The 22,123-nt window shown below is 38.0% G+C and overlaps 1 protein-coding gene across 1 annotated transcript in view; it reads left to right on the plus strand.

Moving 5' to 3' along the window:
* LOC144960445 (ras-related protein Rab-22A-like) overlaps positions 1-22,046 on the plus strand; it is a 26,461-nt gene extending 4,415 nt beyond the window's left edge. The window contains exons 2-7 of the mRNA XM_078893530.1: positions 1,781-1,877; positions 6,893-6,962; positions 9,743-9,836; positions 12,453-12,482; positions 17,373-17,498; positions 21,333-22,046. Of these exons, the coding sequence (XP_078749656.1) occupies positions 1,781-1,877; positions 6,893-6,962; positions 9,743-9,836; positions 12,453-12,482; positions 17,373-17,498; positions 21,333-21,547 (632 nt within the window). The 3' untranslated portion in view covers positions 21,548-22,046. The remainder of the gene's footprint in view (positions 1-1,780; positions 1,878-6,892; positions 6,963-9,742; positions 9,837-12,452; positions 12,483-17,372; positions 17,499-21,332) is intronic.
* The last annotated feature ends 77 nt before the right edge of the window (positions 22,047-22,123 follow it).

A 22,123-nucleotide genomic window follows, 5' to 3' on the forward strand; every position in this document is an offset into this window, starting at 1 on the left:
AAATATCAATAGAAAAGTAAAACAAAATTCCAATCAACAAATCAGTCGAGGGAAAGTACACATATGGATACATAACACGCGTTGCTATTTGTGTGGATGTTGTAAGAGTAAGATGTATGTCTTTCAAAATCGGTGCTGTAAGATTGAATCCCATGCGTGTCGCTTGTATTTTTTATTTTTTTTCTTCTTTTTTTTTTCTATTGGATTTCTTTCTACAAAATGTTATAAATGTTGCCCCAGGACGACTATGTGGTCTAGTGGTATGACACTCTCTTTCGGATCGGAAGTTCCTGAGCTCGAGCCTCGCTCGGTGCATAGTTAGTTGAGTCCTTGGAAAAGGCTCTTTACTCACATTCTCTCATCGTACTCAGGTGTAAAAAGAAGTGAGTACCGGGCCTTTAACAGCATTGTCTCTGGCGGAAAAAAAATTGTAATATCGCTTAACAGGCATCATGTCTTGTTCTACTGTCGGTTAGCTCAAGTTTAACACAAATATAAATGACCCTTTACCCCCACCCCCCCTCTCTCTCTCTCTCTCTTTTCTTTTCTTTTAAATATATTTTTATTCTCTCTTTTATTCGCTTCCTTTGAAATATTGTAAATTGTAAATATTCGTCCCGATATATATTTTCTATTGTTAAAAATGTGAGTCAATGAATTTTAAAAATCTCGGTCAGAGACAGGAAAGAAAAGGAAATGAATATCTCGCTCAACAAGTAATCAAATACAACAAAAAAAAAAAGTACAAAAATTAAATTTTTAAAGATTATATCTTGCTCATTTAAAAGTGATTACGGGATCAGAAAAAAATTTTTAAAAATATGAATAATAAATAATAATAATACAAATACAAATAATAATAACAACAGTAGTAGTAATAAACCAAATTTTTTGTATACTTCATGTCCATTTTTTCTGGTCTTCAGATGTCGATTTCAAAGTCTTTTTGAGTTAAAACCCCTGCTGCATTGAAGTACTGATACCCTCATAAATAAATGGCAACCTATTCCCTCCCCCCCCCCCCCCCCCCCCCCCCCCCCCAACACACACACACACATATACATTCACGCCAATATGCACAAAGCCAAGACATATTGCAAAGTCTTTTTGAGTTGAAGCCCCTGCTGCATTGAAGAACTGATACTCTCATAAATAAATGGCAACCTATTCCCTTCCCCCCCCCCCCCCCAACACACACACACACACACACACACACACACACACACACACACACACACACACTTACATTCATGCCAATATGCACAAAGCCAAGACATATTGCAAAGTCTTTTTGAGTTGAAGCCCCTGCTGCATTGAAGAACTGATACTCTCATAAATAAATGGCAACCTATTCCCCCCCCCCCCCCCAACACACACACACACACACACACACACACTTACATTCACGCCAATATGCACAAAAAGCCAAGACATATTGCAAAGTCAGTTCAATGCAATAAATCAATAATATCTTTTATATATATATGAGAAGCAAGATAGGTCTAGTTTGTGTTGTGTTGTGTGTGTGTGTGTGTGTGTGTGTGTGTGTGTGTGTGTGTGTGTGTGTGAATGAGTATGTGTCACCAAAGTAATTTGTAATTTTAAGCGCTAAGAGTCTGGTGTCTCGGAGTTATAGTGCTATATAAGTTTTCAACATCATTATTATTGTTATTATTGTTATTATTATTATTATTATTATTATTATTATTATTATTATTATTATTATTATTATTATTATTATTATTATTATTATTATTATTATTATTATATATATTTTCAGGTGTGGGCAAAACCAGTGTTGTGATACGATATGTGGGTGGTATGTTTAGTAAAGCCGTAAGCACCACCATTGGGGCCTCATTCTTCACATACAAGTTGTAAGTATTCATTAAAAAAAAAAAAAAGAGAGAAATTAGAAGATAATTCCCCCCTCAAAAAATCTGAGTATTTATCTAGCGCAATATCCAGAAGCCCCTACTCTTCCGATTTGCTTTTCGAGGAGTCCTTCCGCTTAATCGGTCTGTATGTCACTTTACTGTAGAACGAGCTTAAGTCTCAAGGGGATATTTATTAGCTTTAGGCGACCACGAGTTGTTATTTTTCAAACCTGTTGCTATGCTATCTTGTGTTGACAACGTCTCTCAGTCATCCTATGAATGTAACAACAAGAGATGAAATGAGTAGGAAAGTGCCAGAAGACAATGGAGAATAATTTTATTTTGGGGCGGTGATGGGGGTTTGATCCTAAAGTAATATCGAATGGCTACACCTCTATTTTGAATCTTTCAATCCATTCTTCAAATTCTTTTCCTGCCTTATAGGCTGTCTCGTAGCCTCCTGATAGGCTTGTCACTGGGTAGTGGATGACGATGTGGTCCATTGTCTCAGGGCCTCCTTGGCAATGACGGCATGCATCTGATTCTCTCAGATTCCATCTATGCATGTTAGCTGCGGTTCTGCCATGTCCTGTCAAAATGCGGTTGGTGGTGACCCAGCATTTTCGGCTATTGCAGAGAAAGCCAGGTTTTCTTTCTGTTGGGTCGGGTATGATGTCGCCTTCCCTGGGACTGTTTTGTTTCCACATCGACATCCATTCCTATGAATACTACTCACGATGGTTATATAAACCTATGGCAGGCCGAGATTGTCACTTGCTATTCTTCAAACAACCTCGGAATTCAACTCACTTTTCTGAATTAAAAATTCACCCCATATACCGGAGCATACTCAATGTCTCAATTGTTTCTATGTTATATGTTTGTGTTGAGAATATTGGCTATTAAGCTTAACTGCTGGCCTACTAACTTCGCTGTGGTTGTGTGTGTTGTACCCGCTACCTCCAGTAGTCGGTGACAGAGGGATCTAGTAATGAATGACCTGAGTTTGATACAAATTTTTTTGGGTTCGTGGATAGCTCATACGGTAGAGTCACGCTCTCACCGGCCAGGCAGAGTTGTCGTACCAATAAGGTCGCGGGTTCAAACCCCATCAACCGCTGAAAATTTTTTATTCTCTATTGTCTTCTGGCACTTTTCTATTCACTTCATCTCTTGTTGTCTTCAAACAATGCATGGTTGATTGTATGAAAAATGTTCTGGGCTGGGAAATAACAAAGCATAGTGCAGGTTACTGTACTGTGTAAGCCCATAAACGGGTGACCAACAAATCATTGCATAAAGAAGGCAAATTTGTGCAATGTCAGTCTGAGCAAAAAAAAAAAAAAGATCAATAAAATCATGATAAAGAGAAGGCAAATCTGTTACTGTGTAAATTTCCCATTAAAGTATAACACAAAGAAGGCCGAAACTGTGTTATACAGGCCGGTTCGAAACAAACTAAATATAGCACAGGCCGGTTTGAAACAAACTAAATATAGCACAGGCCGGTTCGAAACAAACTAAATATAACACAGGCCGGTTCGAAACAAACTAAATATAACACAGGCCGGTTCGAAACAAACTAAATATAGCACAGGCCGGTTCGAAACAAACTAAATATAACACAGGCCGGTTCGAAACAAACTAAATATAGCACAGGCCGGTTCGAAACAAACTAAATATAGCACAGGCCGGTTCAAAACAAACTAAATATAGTACAGGCCGGTTCGAAACAAACTAAATATAGCACAGGCCAGTTCGAAACAAACTGAATATAACACAGGCCGGTTCGAAACAAACTAAATATAGCACAGGCCGGTTCGAAACAAACTAAATATAGCACAGGGCGGTTCGAAACAAACTAAATATAACACAGGCCGGTTCGAAACAAACTAAATATAACACAGGCCGGTTCGAAACAAACTAAATATAGCACAGGCCGGTTCGAAACAAACTAAATATAGCACAGGCCGGTTCAAAACAAACTAAATATAACACAGGCCGGTTCGAAACAAACTAAATATAGCACAGGCCGGTTCAAAACAAACTAAATATAACACTGGCCGGTTTGAAAAACAAACTAAATATAACACAGGCCGGTTCGAAACAAACTAAATATAACACAGGCCGGTTCGAAACAAACTAAATATAGCACAGGCCGGTTCAAAACAAACTAAATATAACACAGGCCGGTTCGAAACACAAACTAAATATAACACAGGCCGGTTCGAAACACAAACTAAATATAACACAGGCCGGTTCGAAACAAACTAAATATAACACAGGCCGGTTCGAAACACAAACTAAATATAACACAGGCCGGTTCGAAACAAACTAAATATAACACAGGCCGGTTCGAAACACAAACTAAATATAACACAGGCCGGTTCGAAACACAAACTAAATATAACACAGGCCGGTTCGAAACAAACTAAATATAACACAGGCCGGTTCGAAACACAAACTAAATATAGCACAGGCCGGTTCGAAACACAAACTAAATATAACACAGGCCGGTTCGAAACAAACTAAATATAACACAGGCCGGTTTGAAACAAACTAAATATAACACAGGCCGGTTCGAAACAAACTAAATATAGCACAGGCCGGTTCGAAACAAACTAAATATAACACAGGCCGGTTCAAAACAAACTAAATATAGCACAGGCCGGTTCGAAACACAAACTAAATATAACACAGGCCGGTTCGAAAAACAAACTAAATATAACACAGGCCGGTTCGAAAAACAAACTAAATATAACACAGGCCGGTTCGAAAAACAAACTAAATATAACACAGGCCGGTTCGAAACAAACTAAATATAACACAGGCCGGTTTGAAACAAACTAAATATAACACAGGCCGGTTCGAAACACAAACTAAATATAACACAGGCCGGTTCGAAACACAAACTAAATATAACACGGGCCGGTTCGAAACACAAACTAAATATAACACAGGCCGGTTCGAAACACAAACTAAATATAACACAGGCCGGTTCGAAACAAACTAAATATAGCACAGGCCGGTTCGAAACAAACTAAATATAACACAGGCCGGTTCAAAACAAACTAAATATAGCACAGGCCGGTTCGAAACACAAACTAAATATAACACAGGCCGGTTCGAAACAAACTAAATATAACACAGGCCAGTTCGAAAAACAAACTAAATATAACACAGGCCAGTTCAAAACAAACTAAATATAACACAGGCCGGTTCGAAAAACAAACTAAATATAGCACAGGCCGGTTCGAAACAAACTAAATATAACACAGGCCGGTTCGAAAAACAAACTAAATATAGCACAGGCCGGTTCGAAACACAAACTAAATATAGCACAGGCCGGTTTGAAAAACAAACTAAATATAGCACAGGAGACCGAAATCTTTGTTATATAAAGGCCAGTTGGTTCGGTGACGAATTAAAAGGCGACGTATGTCGTCATATCACATCTCCATAAAAGAGCGTGATTATAAAAAGGTGCCCGTTAAAAATTGAGTCGGTCAAATCTCTATTCAGATTCAAAAAGATAGTGCTAAGTCTTGAACGTGAAACAAAGTTGAGAAGCACGGGTGTTCTCAATGTTTGTTGGGTCGTGGTCGGTTCAGAGTTGAGAAGCATCCACATTACACATCTTCACGAAAAAATCAGATCAACGCTATTACAAACCCGAGACTACAACAAGACAAGATTTGTTTGTGTGTATTGTATCGTCTTTACGTGTTGCTGAATAGGTACATTTTGATTGTCAAAATCTTTTCATTTTAATTTTATTTTTGACATTTTCTTTATTTTTTTTTTGATAAGTTTATAATTTTATTTAATCAGCAGACTTGTTTACTAATTTAAAGTTATACTTTTGTGGGGACCTTTAATATAATATTATCATTAGTCCGATTGTGGCTCAAAATATATTTGTATTTTAATGTCATAAAACCAGTGACAGTCTACATTCGGAATTCAAGACAAAGATTCTGCTTTTCAATGTAGGAAGATTAAAATAAACAAGAAATATTGATCAATGAAAATAAAAAAGTGTGAGTTATGGCTTATTTCGTTATCATCCACTATGGTCAATCAACACACTTGTGCGTGTGTCTGATTAGTCCCTTCATAGTGTGTGCTGTTGATAACATTATATTTTAGGGGGAAGTCCACTCTGGATATTCGCAACTCTGTTAAGTGCAACATTTCCCAAGAAATGGAACTAATTCTATATAAAAGTCACTGGTTAATTGCAAAAAGTTCGATTAATCGGAACATAATTTCGACCTTACAAAGTGGAAATTTGGAACTACAATTTTTTTTGAAATTTCAAGTGAATAAATATAAATATTGAGCTTTTATATAGCGCAATATCCACCAGACGTACTCAAAGCGCTTTACAAAGGGCCCTTGACCAGCAGCAACACTTAACATGTAGAACGAGACACAACGGCTGTTAGGCGATCTTACAATTTTTTTTATCTGACATTGACAACGTTGTTAACGACCAAGTACTAATTTTCCAAGGACTCAACTATGCGCCGAACCCAGGATCTTCCGATCCGAAAGGGAGTGCTAAACCACTAGACCACATAGCCGCACAAGAAGGCAGCTCTCGGTTAACCATCTTGTAATCTTGTATGAATACGCCTTTTTTTTGTCTTTCTTTTTATTATATACATTTTTTTTTTTCTGTGATGGGTCTGTTGTTATAGTTTTGGAAGATGCCATTTTTTTCCTTGTAAATCATCTCTCTGTTATGCATTGTATTATGTTTAGTTTACATATTATATTATATGATTTGTAAACATTTGAGTGTATTCCTCTTAGTTGGGACCTGTGCTTGTGTCTGGATGAGACTTTTAGGTGATCTCAGACTAAGTACTTTGATAGTGTGCTCTTGGAATCTACATCTGTTCCTTATTTGAACCAATTCCCCTTTTTATCACCTTTTCTTTTGTGCTTTAATTGTAATTCTAGAACGTTTTACTATGTTTAATTTTCTTTTTTGACTCGTCATCTTCTAGAACTCTAGAGCAATACAGAGTTAAGCTTCAAGTATGGGACACGGCTGGCCAGGAACGCTTCCGCTCAATGGTAAGTAGCCCGTCAGGGCCATTCGGCCCATGGAGCCGGAGTTTATCCCGGTTTCTATAGCGTGAGACGGACATTAGCAATTACTTTGGATAGGATGCTAGTCTGTCACAAAGTACTTTCGCCGACTTTGCTGATTGGGTCGATCGTCATAACATAATAGTGTGAGAACCATAAGAGGCTGCTGTCAAATCAGCTACCCATTCACTGCTGGGTGGACAGGGGGGGGGGGGGGGGGGGTCATAAATAAATCTCGACTACACCCGGGATCGATCTCAGTCCTGCTGTGTGTGAAGCGAGTGCTCTACCAACTGAGCTATTGGAACCCTCTGTTCAATGGTAAGCTGGCTGGATTATGTGTCAAATGCTACCAAAACAACCTCTGGGCACAGTCTCATATACTCCCATAGTTGGCAGGGAGGTACATGCTGTGTCTTCTATCCTGACCTTTTATTCAATGCGTTCGAAGCATTATTCATATTTACTAAGAAATGATTGGGGACTAAACGTCCATGTCACATGTTCATCATTTTTAGCTTATTAGTTATTAACTTAGAAGACGATGGAGGTGCATTGGACACACCTAGAAAGAATGACTCCACTATAAGTAAGAAAGTATTGGACTGGAACCCTCAGGGCAGAAGATCAAGGGGAAGGCCACTGGGAACATGGAGAAGAATTAAAGAAGCTGATATACAGAGAAGTGGTAAGACCTGGAATGAGATAAAAAAAAAAGTTAGCTCGGGATAGTGAAGGATGGAAACTGTTTGTCTGTGGCCTATACCCTGACCCAAGGTGAAAAAGGCAATGATGATGATGAGGAAGATGATGATGATGATGATAATGATAGACAAGGATGGAAACTGTTTGTCTGAGGCCTCTACCCTGACCCAAGGTGAAAAAGGCAATGATGATAATGAGGAAGATGATGATGATGATGATGATGATGATGATGATGATGATGATGATGATGATGAGGAAGATGATGATGATGATGATGATGATGATGAGTGATTCACTTCTGACATAAAATCACCTCAGTTCACACACCAATTTTATTCATGATAAACCCAATCTAAGTCCTCTATCTCAATTTAACTTTGAACCTTTATGTAGCGCTATATCCACTAAACGTGCTCAAAGCACTTTACAAGGGGTCCCTGGCCAACAGCAACACATAACATGTAGGACGAGACATGACCCCTGTTTGGCGATATTTCAATTTTTTGGGACAGACACAATGCTGTTAAAAGCCAGGTACTCATTTTACACCTGAGTACGGTGAGAATGTAAGTCATGAGTCTTTTCGAAGGACTCAACTATTCGACAAGCGAGGATCGAACCGAGCCAAATTATACTCTATATAGCCTAATCCAAATTTTAACCTCTATTTTTTTTTCATAACGAACTTCCTGCGACATTTAAGTACTTTTAGCACTGGCTCTTCAGTAGGATTCAATAGTCTGGGGTCTGATTCATGGAGCGGGACTATGGTAGTCTCAGACTATAGCAAAGTCTGAGACTTTGTAGTCTAAGACTTTGGGAAGTCCGAGACTACGGAAAGTAAGCTATTCATGGAGTCAGACTTCGTCCCTGACTATCAAGTCTCTGACTACGCTTGCGAAGTCTCAGACTACAGAGGTCAATCTATTTTTAACTGGGGATTCCTCGGAAACGTACCACAAAACGTCATAGAAATGTGCTACTTTTCCAGCTGCGCATGCGTCATACGAAGTGGCACAGAAATCATATCTACTTCTTCTTCGTGTTTGTTTTGATCGTTTTTTTGTTTGTATGTTTTGTTGTTGTTTTTTCCCCACAAATAAAAATAGTGTGAGACAAGTTTATGGGTGTAAAAATTTTTTGAGAATGTGTGTGTGTAATGTTTTTAGTAAATATAAATAACGATGGCACTTAAATGATTCTTATCCACGGTGTAGCATTGTTCTAAGTAGAGAGCGGTGGGCGCTGCCTGAAGCATGGGGTCCCGAAAATACTAACGAAAGAGTGATGATGGAGAGGAATCGGTGGAAACAATACAGACAATGGGCGTTTCGGGTACAAACCCTTCGTCGGCACAACAATAAACAAATAAACGTTGAAAACAAATAAGATGAAATGCAGTATAAATTGCATCGTCTGTACTCAACGATGGTTGGAGTGTGAACGAATCGTTAGCGCGGTGTGATAGAAATGATAAGGCCAGTGAGAGACGTGACATTTCTAGAAAATAATGGACGATAAAAGACATAAAAGAAATGTAATAGTAGTAGTAGTAGTAGTAGTAGTAGTAGTAGTAGTAGTAGTAGTAGTAGTAGTAGTAGTAGTAGTAGTAGTAGTAGTAGTCGTAATAATAATAATAATAATAATAATAATAATAATAATAATAATAATAATAATAATATAAATAATAATAATAATAATAATAATAATAATAATAATAATAATAATAATAATAATAATAATAATAACAATAATAATAATAATAAAATAATAATAATAATAATAATAATAATAATAATAATAATAATAATAATAATAGTAATAATAATAATAATAATAATAATAATAATAATAATAATGATGATGATGATGATGATGATGATGATGATGATGATGATGATGATGATGATAATAATAATAATAATAACAATAATAATAATAATAATAATAATAATAATAATAATGATAATAATCATAATAATAATAATGATAATGAGAAGAAGAAAAAATAGAAGAAAATCGATACCCATTGTTTTTGCAACCAAAATCTCTTTCATCAGGCCCCGATGTACTACAGAAAAGCCAATGCAGCAATGCTGGTTTATGACATCACTTCCTTGGAGAGCTTCTATGACATCAAGGATTGGGTCAAAGGTCAGTTGTGATGATAGGGGTCATGGTAGATACATCAAGGACTGGGTCAAAGGTCAGTTGTAATAATAGGGGTCATGGTAGATACATCAAGGATTGGGTCAAAGGTCAGTTGTAATGATAGGGGTCATGGTAGATACATCAAGGACTGGGTCAAAGGTCAGTTTTAATGATAGGGGGCATGGTAGATTCATCAAGGACTGGGTCAAAGGTCAGTTGTAATGATAGGGGTCATGGTCGATACATCAAGGACTGGGTCAAAGGTCCGTTGTAATGATAGGGGGCATGGTAGATACATCAGGACTGGGTCAAAGGTCAGTTGTAATGATAGGGGGCATGGTAGATACATGGGATGGTAGTTTAACGACTGAAATCAGCCAATTTATAAAATTTAATTTTTTAAAAAGAGGGAAAAGAAAAAAGAAAAACAACAAGAACCCCGAACTCGGATGAATTGTTACAGTGAGTGACGTAATCAGTCGGATGGTGAAAAGGTTTGAACTGAGATATTGCCAAGTTTAGTTAGAAGGTCAATTTTTATCAAAAATGAGTTCTTGTCATAAATGATTAAATCAACCCTTTTTGTACATCTTCGGGAAATATCAAAGCTTAATTTCCCTTCTAAATATTTTTTATAGCTAGTCACGTTGAAAAAGTATGAAATTTTAGAAAAGTTGCTGGATACCTTTCCCATACATCTGACCATAACTTAATGAAAAATTGAAATGCTCCGGGGAGCTTATTCTGTCAGAATATGCAAAAAAGAATTTTTTTTTAAAAATGCCAATCCAACATTTTCTCCTTCCGGCTGATTATGACACAGTGACTTAACGAATACATTACGATGCAATAAAACATTAACCAGGAAAATGTTCCACAGAGCTGCACATAACACAGGGGTCTTTTATATTTTCTATGGATAATTCTTACACACTATGGCTAAGCAATGCTCTTTTTGAGATTTTTATTGTATGAACACATCTCTGTATATTTATTTTCACACAGTCTTCATGCTGGGTGGGGTTCCTGACCTCCCATAGTGGGCAGGGGGGTACATACTGTGTCTTCTATCCCCTTATATCTGTTTTCCAACATGCTTTCTGTCTTTGTCTTGGAATGAGATTACTTGGTTTTGTCCTGGTCCTGGCCTGATCCCCTGGCTGAGAGGGAAACAGTCGAATGTATAGTTAGTTTTGGGAGATGATATTTTTTTCATTGTAAATCATCTCTCTGTTATGCACTGTATTATGCTTTCTTTATTTTATATATGATTTGTAAAACATTTGAGTGTGTTCCTCTTAGCGGGGACCTGTGCTTGTGTCTGGATGAGAATTTTAGTGATCTCAAACTAAGTACTCTGATAGAGTGCTTTTGGAATCTACATCTGTTTCTTATTTGAACCAATTCCCCTTTGTCTTCCCTTTTCTTGGATGCTTTATTGTAATTCTAGAACTTTTTACTATCCCATTTTCTTCCTTTTTACTGGCGCTGATATGACCTTAATGTGTTGCAAGTGCCGTAAAACCCTTAAAAACAAAACAAAACAAGACAGTCTTCATGACAAAAAAGTTTTTTTTTCCGCTTTTCAAACCGGTTTTGTTGCCAATTGTGACAGCCATACATTTTCGAACCAAGTCCTCTTTGTCTTACTTTTTCTAGGGTGCTTTAATTGTAATATATTCTAGAACTTTCATACTAAGCCATTGTCTTCCTTTTTCATGGTGCTGCTATGAGCTAAATGTGTTTGCAAGTGCCGTAAAAACACTTAAAAACAAAGAAACAGACAAGCCTAAATGGCTTACTTTAATTTCATATAAAAACTAAAACGCGAAACCACCGGAAATACTTTCAAGAATGTCATACGGAAATGAAACCAACACATTTATCACTCCTGACTGCTTCACATAATTCTTTAAAAAATATAAATAAAAATAAAATTCCCTTTATTCATCCCCATAGGGGAAATTTGTCTCTAGGGTCTATTCAAAGAGAAGAGTGGAATATTCCAGGCATCAGCCGCAGTGCCGCGCTGCAAACTGAGCTTGGACGAGGTGACTTGCTCAAGGCCACACAATGTATATGGGTATCCGAACCCGGTACCTTTCGGGTACGAAGCGGAGACTGTACCACAAATCCACGGTGTCCCTATTTCGACCTGTGTTTTTACTGTAGCATTTATGATGTTCACTGTCTGTTTCTGTTTATTATAATATTGGTATATAATATAATTATGGTAATAGGATTCGATAGTCGTAATGTGTAACGTCACTTCCTTCATAATGACGTATGGTAACTTAGCAACACTGGCTCTAAACTATCGGAACAATGGCAGACGCCCGTATGAAATATTTCCCCAGCGAGCATAAAAGCGTATCCAGAGGGAAAAAAAACATAAACTTGATCATGTTTTGACTTTTACACATTCTGGTCACAAGACAAATGAAAAATTCTATAGCCAGCTTGAAGAATAAAAAGTAAGGATTTTCTTTGTTTAGAACCAAGATGACCGCCGTTGCCGGGCGGCGTGACATCAGACTACTGAATCCAGTTGTTTTGTTCCTAGATTTACAGTAACTACATTGTTTCATTTTTATTTTTTTTTGTCTCTTTCTCTTTCAGAGTTGAAGAAAAATGTAAATACGCCGATAGGTAAGTAGCAAGCTGGATACTCGTGCTGCCATCTGCATTTTTTGCCAAATTGGGACCCAAAATTTGCCAAGAAATTTACCAAAAAGACCCAAATTTGCCAAAAAATTTGCCGCACTTTGGGTTCTTATTTGAAGATTTTTTGACAAAACGATCCATGTCTGAAGTTGGAAGTATAAGTGACTCGATTTATTTGACTTGAGAAATGAAATGACTGTGAATAGCGTTGTTACAAAGATTTTAAAGGATCATTATCCGTAGAGAGTAGCTTCCCTTGGTTTGGGCCCAGGCAAAGCTGCAACATTTCTCAAGTTTCGCACTTTTTTTTTCGTTATTTTGTTTTCACTTCTTTTTTTTTTTCCCAAAAATTTGCCAAGCGATTTGCCAATTTTTCCTAAAATTTGCCACGATTTGCCAATTTTGGGAGATTTGCCAAAATTTGCGGATCGCCCTGATATTGGCAGCGCAAAAAATGCAGATGACAGCTCGTGACCACCAAAATGTTATCCTGTTCTGGTGTATTGCGGCTTTGTTGGTCTAGTGGTATGACACTCGCTTTCTGATCGTCCTGGGTTCGAGCCTAGCCTCGCTTGGCGCATGGTTAAAAAGTCCTTGGAAAAGGCTCTTTACTCACATTCTCTCACTGTACTCAGGTTTAAAATGAGTACCTGGTTGTTAACGGCGTTGTCTCTGTCCGAGAAATAAATTGTAATATTGCCTAACAGACGGCATGTGTCGTCTTACAGGTTAAGTGTTGCTGTTGGCCAGAGACCCCTTGTAAAGCGCTTTGAGCATGTTTAATGAAGATTGCGCGATGTAAAAACTTTTTTAAAAATATATTTTTACACATCATCAGACAATTAGTTAAATTTTTTATCACGGCACCAAAAATCATGCTGAAACTGAACATTTAGCAAAAAGCCTCGGTTTCTGTGATCTAGCCTGAACGACGGTACTGCTTGCTGATTACAAGAGATAAAGCTGTCACTGAGTAATTAATTACCGCTGCAGGCGATTGAGTAAGGGGAGATCACTGAGCAGCAAAATTATGCATAAAACATGCGTTTTAAAATTATTCTGTGACTTAAATGTTCAAATTATGAGTCTGTTTTTCTTCAGTTTACTTAAAGATCCATCTTTCTTATTTTAAACTGCTTTTAAATGAAGAAATTTCATCCAGAAATAAATTATTACGGTATGAAATAAAAAGGCACCTAAAATTTAGAATTTTACCAAAAGTACATTGGATAAAATATTAATTGTATTAAAATGTCACCGTAGAGATTTGATTGTTTTTACATTATATGATAGTTAACATGTTCTATTTTATCATAGTGAAACCAGAATTGCCATTTATTGAGTTATGGTCATTTGAAGTGAAATCAGCTAAAATCCTTGAAAGTGAAAGAATGTTTTGTTACTGAGTTACTGACAAAGTTAATAATTTGAATTATGTCTTTATACTGTTATGTGTAATCCGTAGCAGTCTATTAAAACCATAAATATCATAAAGCCAATGTTTATCACGGGTTCTTTATCATTTAAAGGACACCAACAATTGCTTCTTAATCTTTATTAATACTGTGGTATATATCTCAAGTAATAGCTGATCAAACAATACCAAATCCTGCTCTTTGGACAAGAATAATTAAAAAAATAAATAAATAAAAAAAATTGAGCTTTTATATAGCGCAATATCCACTAAACGTGCTCAAAGCGCTTTACAAGGGGTCCCTGGCCAACAGCAACACATAACATGTAGGACGAGACATGACGCCTGTCAGGCGATATTACAATTTTTTGGGACAGAGACAACGCTGTTAACGTCCAGGTACTCATTTTACACCTGAGTACGGTGAGAGAATGTGAGTAAAGAGCCTTCTCCAAGGACTCAACTATGCGTCGAGCGAGGTTCGAACCCAGGACCGTCCGATCCGAAAGCGAGTGTCATACCACTAGACCACATAGCCGCACAAAAAACATCCTCGATACATCTTGGTACTTATAATTGTAAGGTTGTAATACTCTGTCTTTATCCAAGTTAACAATAGTCGAATTCCACATCAATATTTCCACTCTTTGTCCTGTTGACATTTTTCTATACTAAATGCATTACCGGTGATGTGGAAATTATTTCTGGCCCAAACCCTAAAACCCCGCACCACGGATAGACTGGTGTCCAATCCAGAGGGTAACTAGTGATTTTTATCGTAATACTACAGAAGCAAGGATAAACTCCGACTCATGGACTTAGTGGCTCTTAGTGACTACTATTTGTCTAAGTAAATCGAAAAGAAACTCGAATCTTTCGGTGGAAAGAATGTCGAATGTAAAACGCCTTCAAAGTCAAGCATTGCATCATAATGACCGACACTAACACGAGGGATGATTTTTTTAAAAGAAGCAAAAGATTATATTTAACAGTAATCTTTATTATGTTCGGTGGATTATGCGATAGACTATAGAATCGGTTCATCAGTAACATTGTTTATTTATAATCAAATAAACATTGAATTTTCACTACAGTCGAAACTGCAAAATCGGACGACATCGCTGGTAGAAAGCGTTATTTAGTCAGTCATGCCACTATACTTTGCACTGTGTTAAGAAAGAGTATTAAAAAGCAACAAATTATTTTGGATTCAATGATCATTTACTATTGATATGAAGTAACACTACACTCCGCTATACTAGTCTACTTGCACTGTTAGGTTGGTGAAAAATGGATATTATTCAACTACAAGCATGTAACTTGGCTTTGGTGACTTAAATGAGCAAGATATTTATAGCACTATAATTTGCATTATCTTCTCTTTCTTTTAAGCCCAAAAAATGTTTGGTCTACGGTGGCATTATTTAATTACTTCACTTAACAAAACCTAACTTTTTATGGTCTTCTTACAATTGTTATGTCTAAACTTATCCATGGTTTAACGATCAACGGCGCAAAGGATTGTTATGAGTTTGGTATCATAATAAAGTTTGATTTTATCTTGTTTTGTTCCCACCTGAAACAATTCATTAACACAACATAATCTTAAAGTGTGCTTGATTAAAGCCACCGATTAAATTGGCACATCGTTGAAAAAAAAATGGCCATGCAGAAGTGCTCGTACAGGTAGAACAATGAGGTCAGTCAGGGGTCAGATAGTCGTCGAGATTGGAGATTTAATGACTTTTGGATTTTCAGCTAAATGTTCGTTCGTTCGGTGCCGTGTTATGTTGAATTATTTTATTTAATGATCGTCGTATGGTAATCTCCGCAAAAGGGTTTGAATTTTGCATCACAATACAATATTTTTCTTCTTTCAATATAATATATATATATATATATATATATATATATATATATATATATATATATATATATATATATATATATATATACTAGTAAAAAGCCTGCAATTTCGCTGGGAAAGAACTATTTTCATTCGATATTGTACCCACCATCATTTAATAAGGGCAGATTGGTAAACAACGTTGTCTGTGTAGCTTGGTACATCCTCTGTTGATTTTTCTGTGTGGCCCAACATGAAGTGTAAGCAACTATAGCCTCTGACCCGTGACACAGCAACATACAGTTGTCCGTGTGTGAAAACAGGTTGTGGTAAGAAAATCAACTGCGAAAATAAACCTGAAGTAGCAGACGTGAGCAGAGTTGAAAGGCGATCCTGGGATCGAGAACTTACCTTACAGTACAGTACTCTGGTGATCATGTTTTGGTTGTTGATTGGTAAAATTGAGAGTTTGCCCGTAATTCAAAACTAAGTAATATACACTGATCTATACTTACATGAAAGAAAATGAAGTTTTGACCACTTTAATCCTGAGGTCAAATGAAAATCTGAAGCAGATGCAAAAAGTATCAAGTATTCCATCATAATATGTCTACTTTTGGTTTGTTTGGGCTAGAAACTAGACAATTGACAGTTTGCCTATAACGTTTAACTAACTATTTCCCAGGGCAATAATTATCTCATCGATGGCATAAAAATATATTTAAAACGACAGTAATATTAGCAGTGATGTTGTTAATCGATGAAACTTATTTAAAATTTCTGTAAATCCGAATACCTTAATGTGATGAAGTGAATAATATCATTATGAATGCCACGATTTGCTGAGAAAAAGCCAATCGGACAGCTCCTCACTCAGGAATTTCTGTATCGATGTTTATACTGGACAGATAGAGTTGAGGGTGTGGCCATAAGTTAAACCTGGGTAATATCCACCCAAAACCATCACATTGAAAGCATCAAAGGGGCAATAATAATACTTGATGTCATAAGTCAATGAAAACTGTTGAAAACTTAGTGTAGATCTGAAATCCTTAAAGTAATTAAGTGAATACATTATTTTGAATGCAACGATTTGCGTAAAATTGCCAAACTGACAACTTTTTACAGTGTCGAAATTGGTTGTTTCTGAGAGTGTTAGTGTCGTCGGTACGTATTTCATGATATCTGTTTGACTCAACGAACTTTCAAACTGACTTTAAATTATAAAAGGAAATCAAGTTATCTGTTTATCTATCTGTAAAAAATACATTTTTAATTTTCAAATCTTTCAGTAGGGTTGAGTGCTGTATAATTTTTTTAATTGACCCAAATGGCACAATGTTCTCCACAAGGCTATATTTTTTAAAGAAAGGTTATATATATATATATATATATATATATATATATATATATATATATATATATATATATATATATATATATATATATATATATATATATATATATATTATATATATATATATATATATATGCTCAAGAATTAAAAAAAAAAATTCTGTATTTAAATAGATAGTCTTTATTTCTGTCTTGTCTTATTTATTTGACAAATTTATTACTCTTTTTATTTATTTATTTTTTTTTTTCCTTCGTATAGTGCTGTGCCTTCTAGGAAACAAGAGTGACCTTGAGAGTGGAAGAAAGGTCAGCAAAGAAGATGCCGCCGAGTTTGCAGCCTCAATCGATGCCCTGTTTTATGAAACGTCCGCCTTGAAAAACATGGGTAGGTTGGAATGGACCAGGCTGGAGTTGCCGACTCCAAAGGTTGTTGTGTTTTTTTTTTATCTTCTTTATCTTTTTTTTTTATCTTCTTTATCTTTTTTTTTTATCTTCTTTATCTTTTTTTTTTTTTAATCTTTTTTATCTTTTTTTTTAAATCTTCTTTATTTTTCATTTTATCTTCTTTATCTTTTTTTTTTATCTTCTTTATCTTTTTTTTTTTCTCTTTTATTTAAAAATTGAGCTTTTCTATAGCGCAATATACAACTAAATGTGCTCAAAGCGCTTTATTTATTTTCCACGTTAATTTGTGTATTGTTGCGAAGCCTCTCCATTTTCACTCGTTCGTTAGTATTTTCACGACCACCAGCTTGATGCAGCCCCTATCTGGGTGGGGTTCCTGACCTCCCATAGTGGGCAGGGAGGTACTTGCTGTGTCTTCTATCCTTCTATATCTGGGTGGGGTTCCTGACCTCCCATAGTGGGCAGGGAGGTACTTGCTGTGTCTTCTATCCCCCTATATCTGGGTGGGGTTCCTGACCTCCCAAAGTGGGCAGGGAGGTACTTACCGTGTCTTCTATCCTTCTATATCTGGGTGGGGTTCCTGACCTCCCATAGTGGGCAGGGGGGTACATACTGTGTCTTCTATCCCCTGTATCCTGGGTGGGGTTCCTGACCTCCCATAGTGGGCAGGGGGGTACATACTGTGTCTTCTATCCCCCTGTATCCTGGGTGGGGTTCCTGACCTCCCATAGTGGGCAGGGGGGTACATACTGTGTCTTCTATCCTGACCTCCCATAGTGGGCAGGGAGGTACTTGCTGTGTCTTCTATCCCCCTATATCTGGGTGGGGTTCCTGACCTCCCAAAGTGGGCAGGGAGGTACTTACCGTGTCTTCTATCCTTCTATATCTGGGTGGGGTTCCTGACCTCCCATAGTGGGCAGGGGGGTACATACTGTGTCTTCTATCCCCCTGTATCCTGGGTGGGGTTCCTGACCTCCCATAGTGGGCAGGGGGGTACATTCTGTCTTCTATCCCCCTGTATCCTGGGTGGGGTTCCTGACCTCCCATAGTGGGCAGGGGGGTACATACTGTGTCTTCTATCCTGACCTCCCATAGTGGGCAGGGAGGTACTTGCTGTGTCTTCTATCCCCCTATATCTGGGTGGGGTTCCTGACCTCCCAAAGTGGGCAGGGAGGTACTTACCGTGTCTTCTATCCTTCTATATCTGGGTGGGGTTCCTGACCTCCCATAGTGGGCAGGGGGGTACATACTGTTTCTTCTATCCCCCTGTATCCTGGGTGGGGTTCCTGACCTCCCATAGTGGGCAGGGGGGTACATACTGTGTCTTCTATCCCCCTGTATCCTGGGTGGGGTTCCTGACCTCCCATAGTGGGCAGGGGGGTACATACTGTGTCTTCTATCCTGACCTCCCATAGCGGGCAGGGAGGTACGTACTGTGTCTTCTATCCTTCTATATCTGAGTGGGGTTCCTGACCTCCCATAGTGGGCATGGGGGTACATACTGTGTCTTCTATCCCCCTATATCTGGGTGGGGTTCCTGACCTCCCATAGCGGGCAGGGGGGTACATACTGTGTCTTCTATTCCCCTGTATCCTGGGTGGGGTTCCTGACTTCCCATAGTGGGCAGGGGGTACATACTGTGTCTTCTATCCCCCTATATCTGGGTGGGGTTCCTGACCTCCCATAGTGGGCAGGGGGGTACATACTGTGTCTTCTATCCCCCTGTATCCTTGGTGGGGTTCCTGACCTCCCATAGTGGGCAGGGGGGTACATACTGTGTCTTTTATCCCCTTATATCTCTTTTCCAACTTGCTTTTTGTCTTTGTCTTGGAATGAGATTACTTGGTTTTGTCCTGGCCCTGGCCGGAGTCCTAGCTGTGAGGGAAACAGTCAAATGCATAGTTATTGTTTTGGGAGATGATATTTATTTCCTTGTAAATCATCTCTCTGTTATCTATTATTATATGTGTTATTTTTAATTCATAATGTAAGCATTTGCTGGATTTTGTGCTTGTGTTTGGATGAGACTTATAGGTGATCTCAAACTAAGTACATTGGTGGTATGCTCTTGGAATCTACATCTGATCCCTATTTGTTCCCAGTTTCCGTATGTCTTACTTTTTCTTGGGTGCTTTATTTGTAATTCTAGAACTTTTTACTATCCCATTTTATTCCTCTTTACTGGCGCTGATATAACCTAAATGTGTTGCAAGCGCCATAAAACCCTTAAAAACAAGAACAAAACAAGCACTGTAGTTCAAATTCAGAAAAGTGAGTGGGAGCAGGCACTTATGTTGATAACAACAAGAGATAAAGTGAATAGGAAAGTGCCAGAAGACAGTCGAGAATAACAATTTTGCAATGTTGATGAGGGATCGTTGATAGCTCGTGTGGTAGAGTCACGCTCTCCCCAGTCAGTCAGGCGGAGTTGTCGCACCAGAAAGGTCGCGGGTTCAAACACCCATCACCGCCGCAAAATTGTAATTCTCTATTGTCTTCTAGTACTTTCCTACTCACTTCATTTACTGTAGTTCAAAGTAATATAACATTTGGAATCAGTTGCTGGGGTGGAGCTGTCACGACTGGGGATAGAGAAAGAATAGATATAAAATGACAAGAAGCGGCTATGCGGTTTTGTGATATGACACTCACTTTCGGATTGGAAGGTCCTGGGTTCGAGCCTCGCATTCTTTCACCGTACGTGGGTGTAAAGTGAGTACTTGACCGTTGACAGCTTTGTCTCTGTCCGAAAAAAAATAGAATACCACCTTATCTCATCTTATCTTGTCATATGTTACAGTGAATGACGTAATCAGTCAGATGGTGAAAAGGTTTGAACTGAGATATTGCCAAATAAAGTTAAAAGGTCAATTTCTATCAAAAATGAGTTCTTGTCATTAATGATTAAATCAACCCTTTTGTACGTCTTCGAGAAATATCAAAGCTTAATTTCAGTTCTAAATACAGCTAGTCATTTTGAAAAAGTTTGAAATTTGAGAAAAGTTGCTGGATACCTTTCCCATACATCTGACCATAACTTCATGAAAAATCACCCCATTTACTTCAAATGAAGATTGAATTGCTCTTGGGAGCATAATATTCTTTCAGAAAATGAAAAAAAAAAAAAGAAATAAATGCAAATCCAAAATTTTCACCTTCCGACCGATTATGTCTCTGGCACATTTATTTATTCATTTTTGTTTATTACTTTTTAAAGTTCTGGGTGGGGTTCCGACCTCCCATAGTGGGCAGGGAGGTCCTTGTTCTGTCTTCTATCCCCCTATGTCTGTTTTCAACTTGCTTTCTGTCTTTGTCTTGGAATGAGATTACTTGGTTTTGTCCTGGCCCTGGCCGGATACCCTGGCTGAGAGTGAAACAGTCAAATGTATAGTTATAGTTTCGGGAGATGATATTTTTTTCTCTGTAGATCATCTCTCTGTTCGGTACTGTTATTTTAACATATGATTTGTAAACATTTGAGTGTATTCCTCTTAGTTGGATCTTGTGATGTTGTCTGGATGAGACTTTTAGGTGATCTCATACTAAGTACACTGATAGTGTCGCTCTTGGAATTGACATCTGTTCCCTATCTGAACCCTTCCCCCTATGTCTTACTTTTGCCTCAAGTCCCCTTTAACTGAACATCTTGAATGTTTTTACTATCCAATTTTCTTCCTTTTTACCGGCGCTGATATGACCTAAATGGGTTGCAAGTGCCGTAAAACCCCTAAAAACAAACAAAGAACTTTTTTAAAGTTCACAGCTTATAGTTGCTTTGTGTCAGTTTTACTGGTTTTGTGTGTTTTTTATTCAGGCATAGAAGACGCCTTTCTACAAGTGTCCAAACAGCTCATCCACCTCTACGAGACGATACCCAATAGTGGCATGGGGAGCCTGCTAGTACAGCAACCGCCAGATATGTTTACCCCTGACAGACCTCTAGTTTTGCCAGATAGGACTGGCCCCGGTGCTGGTAACAACGACAGTCATCAAAGTCACAACAAAGAGGGGGGGAACTGTTCCTGCTGATCACTAGGACAAATTTTAACCCTGTGAATTGGATGTGTGTGTGTGCGTGTGTGTGTGTGTGTTGGGGGGAGGGGGGGGGGGGGGATAGATGGTTACTTTGTGTGATTTCTTCCCATTTATGTGGGTTTGAATGTGTGTGTGTGTGAGTTTGTGTGTGTGTTGTGAGCGTTTGGATGTGTATGTGTGTGTGTTGGGGGGTGGGGGGGGGGGGGGTTAGATTGTTACTTTGTGTGATTTCTTCCCATTTGTGTGGGTTTGAATGTGTTTGGGTGTGTGTTGTGAGCGTTTGGATGTGCGTGAGTGTTTAGATGTGGGGGCGTGTGTGTGTGTCTTTGATGATGACTTTATGTGAGTTCTTACTGTTTGTTTTCTTGAGAGAGAGAGAGAGAGACAGAGATTTTCCGAGTTCTTTCTTTTAAAAAAAATAATTTCTCTTTCATTAGCGATTGTAGAAAGAGTGGAGAGAGAGAGTTGTAGAGTTGGGGGGGGGGGGGGGGGGGGGGGGGGGGGAATGTAAGCTCTGTCACAAACCCCAAAACTCTTTCGGAAAATATACAGTTTTCTAATGGATTCTCA

This window comes from Berghia stephanieae, chromosome 15 (assembly GCF_034508935.2).
Source record: "Berghia stephanieae isolate SIO BIC M18660-M18661 chromosome 15, UCSD_Bste_1.3, whole genome shotgun sequence".
Classification (NCBI taxonomy): domain Eukaryota; kingdom Metazoa; phylum Mollusca; class Gastropoda; order Nudibranchia; family Aeolidiidae; genus Berghia; species Berghia stephanieae.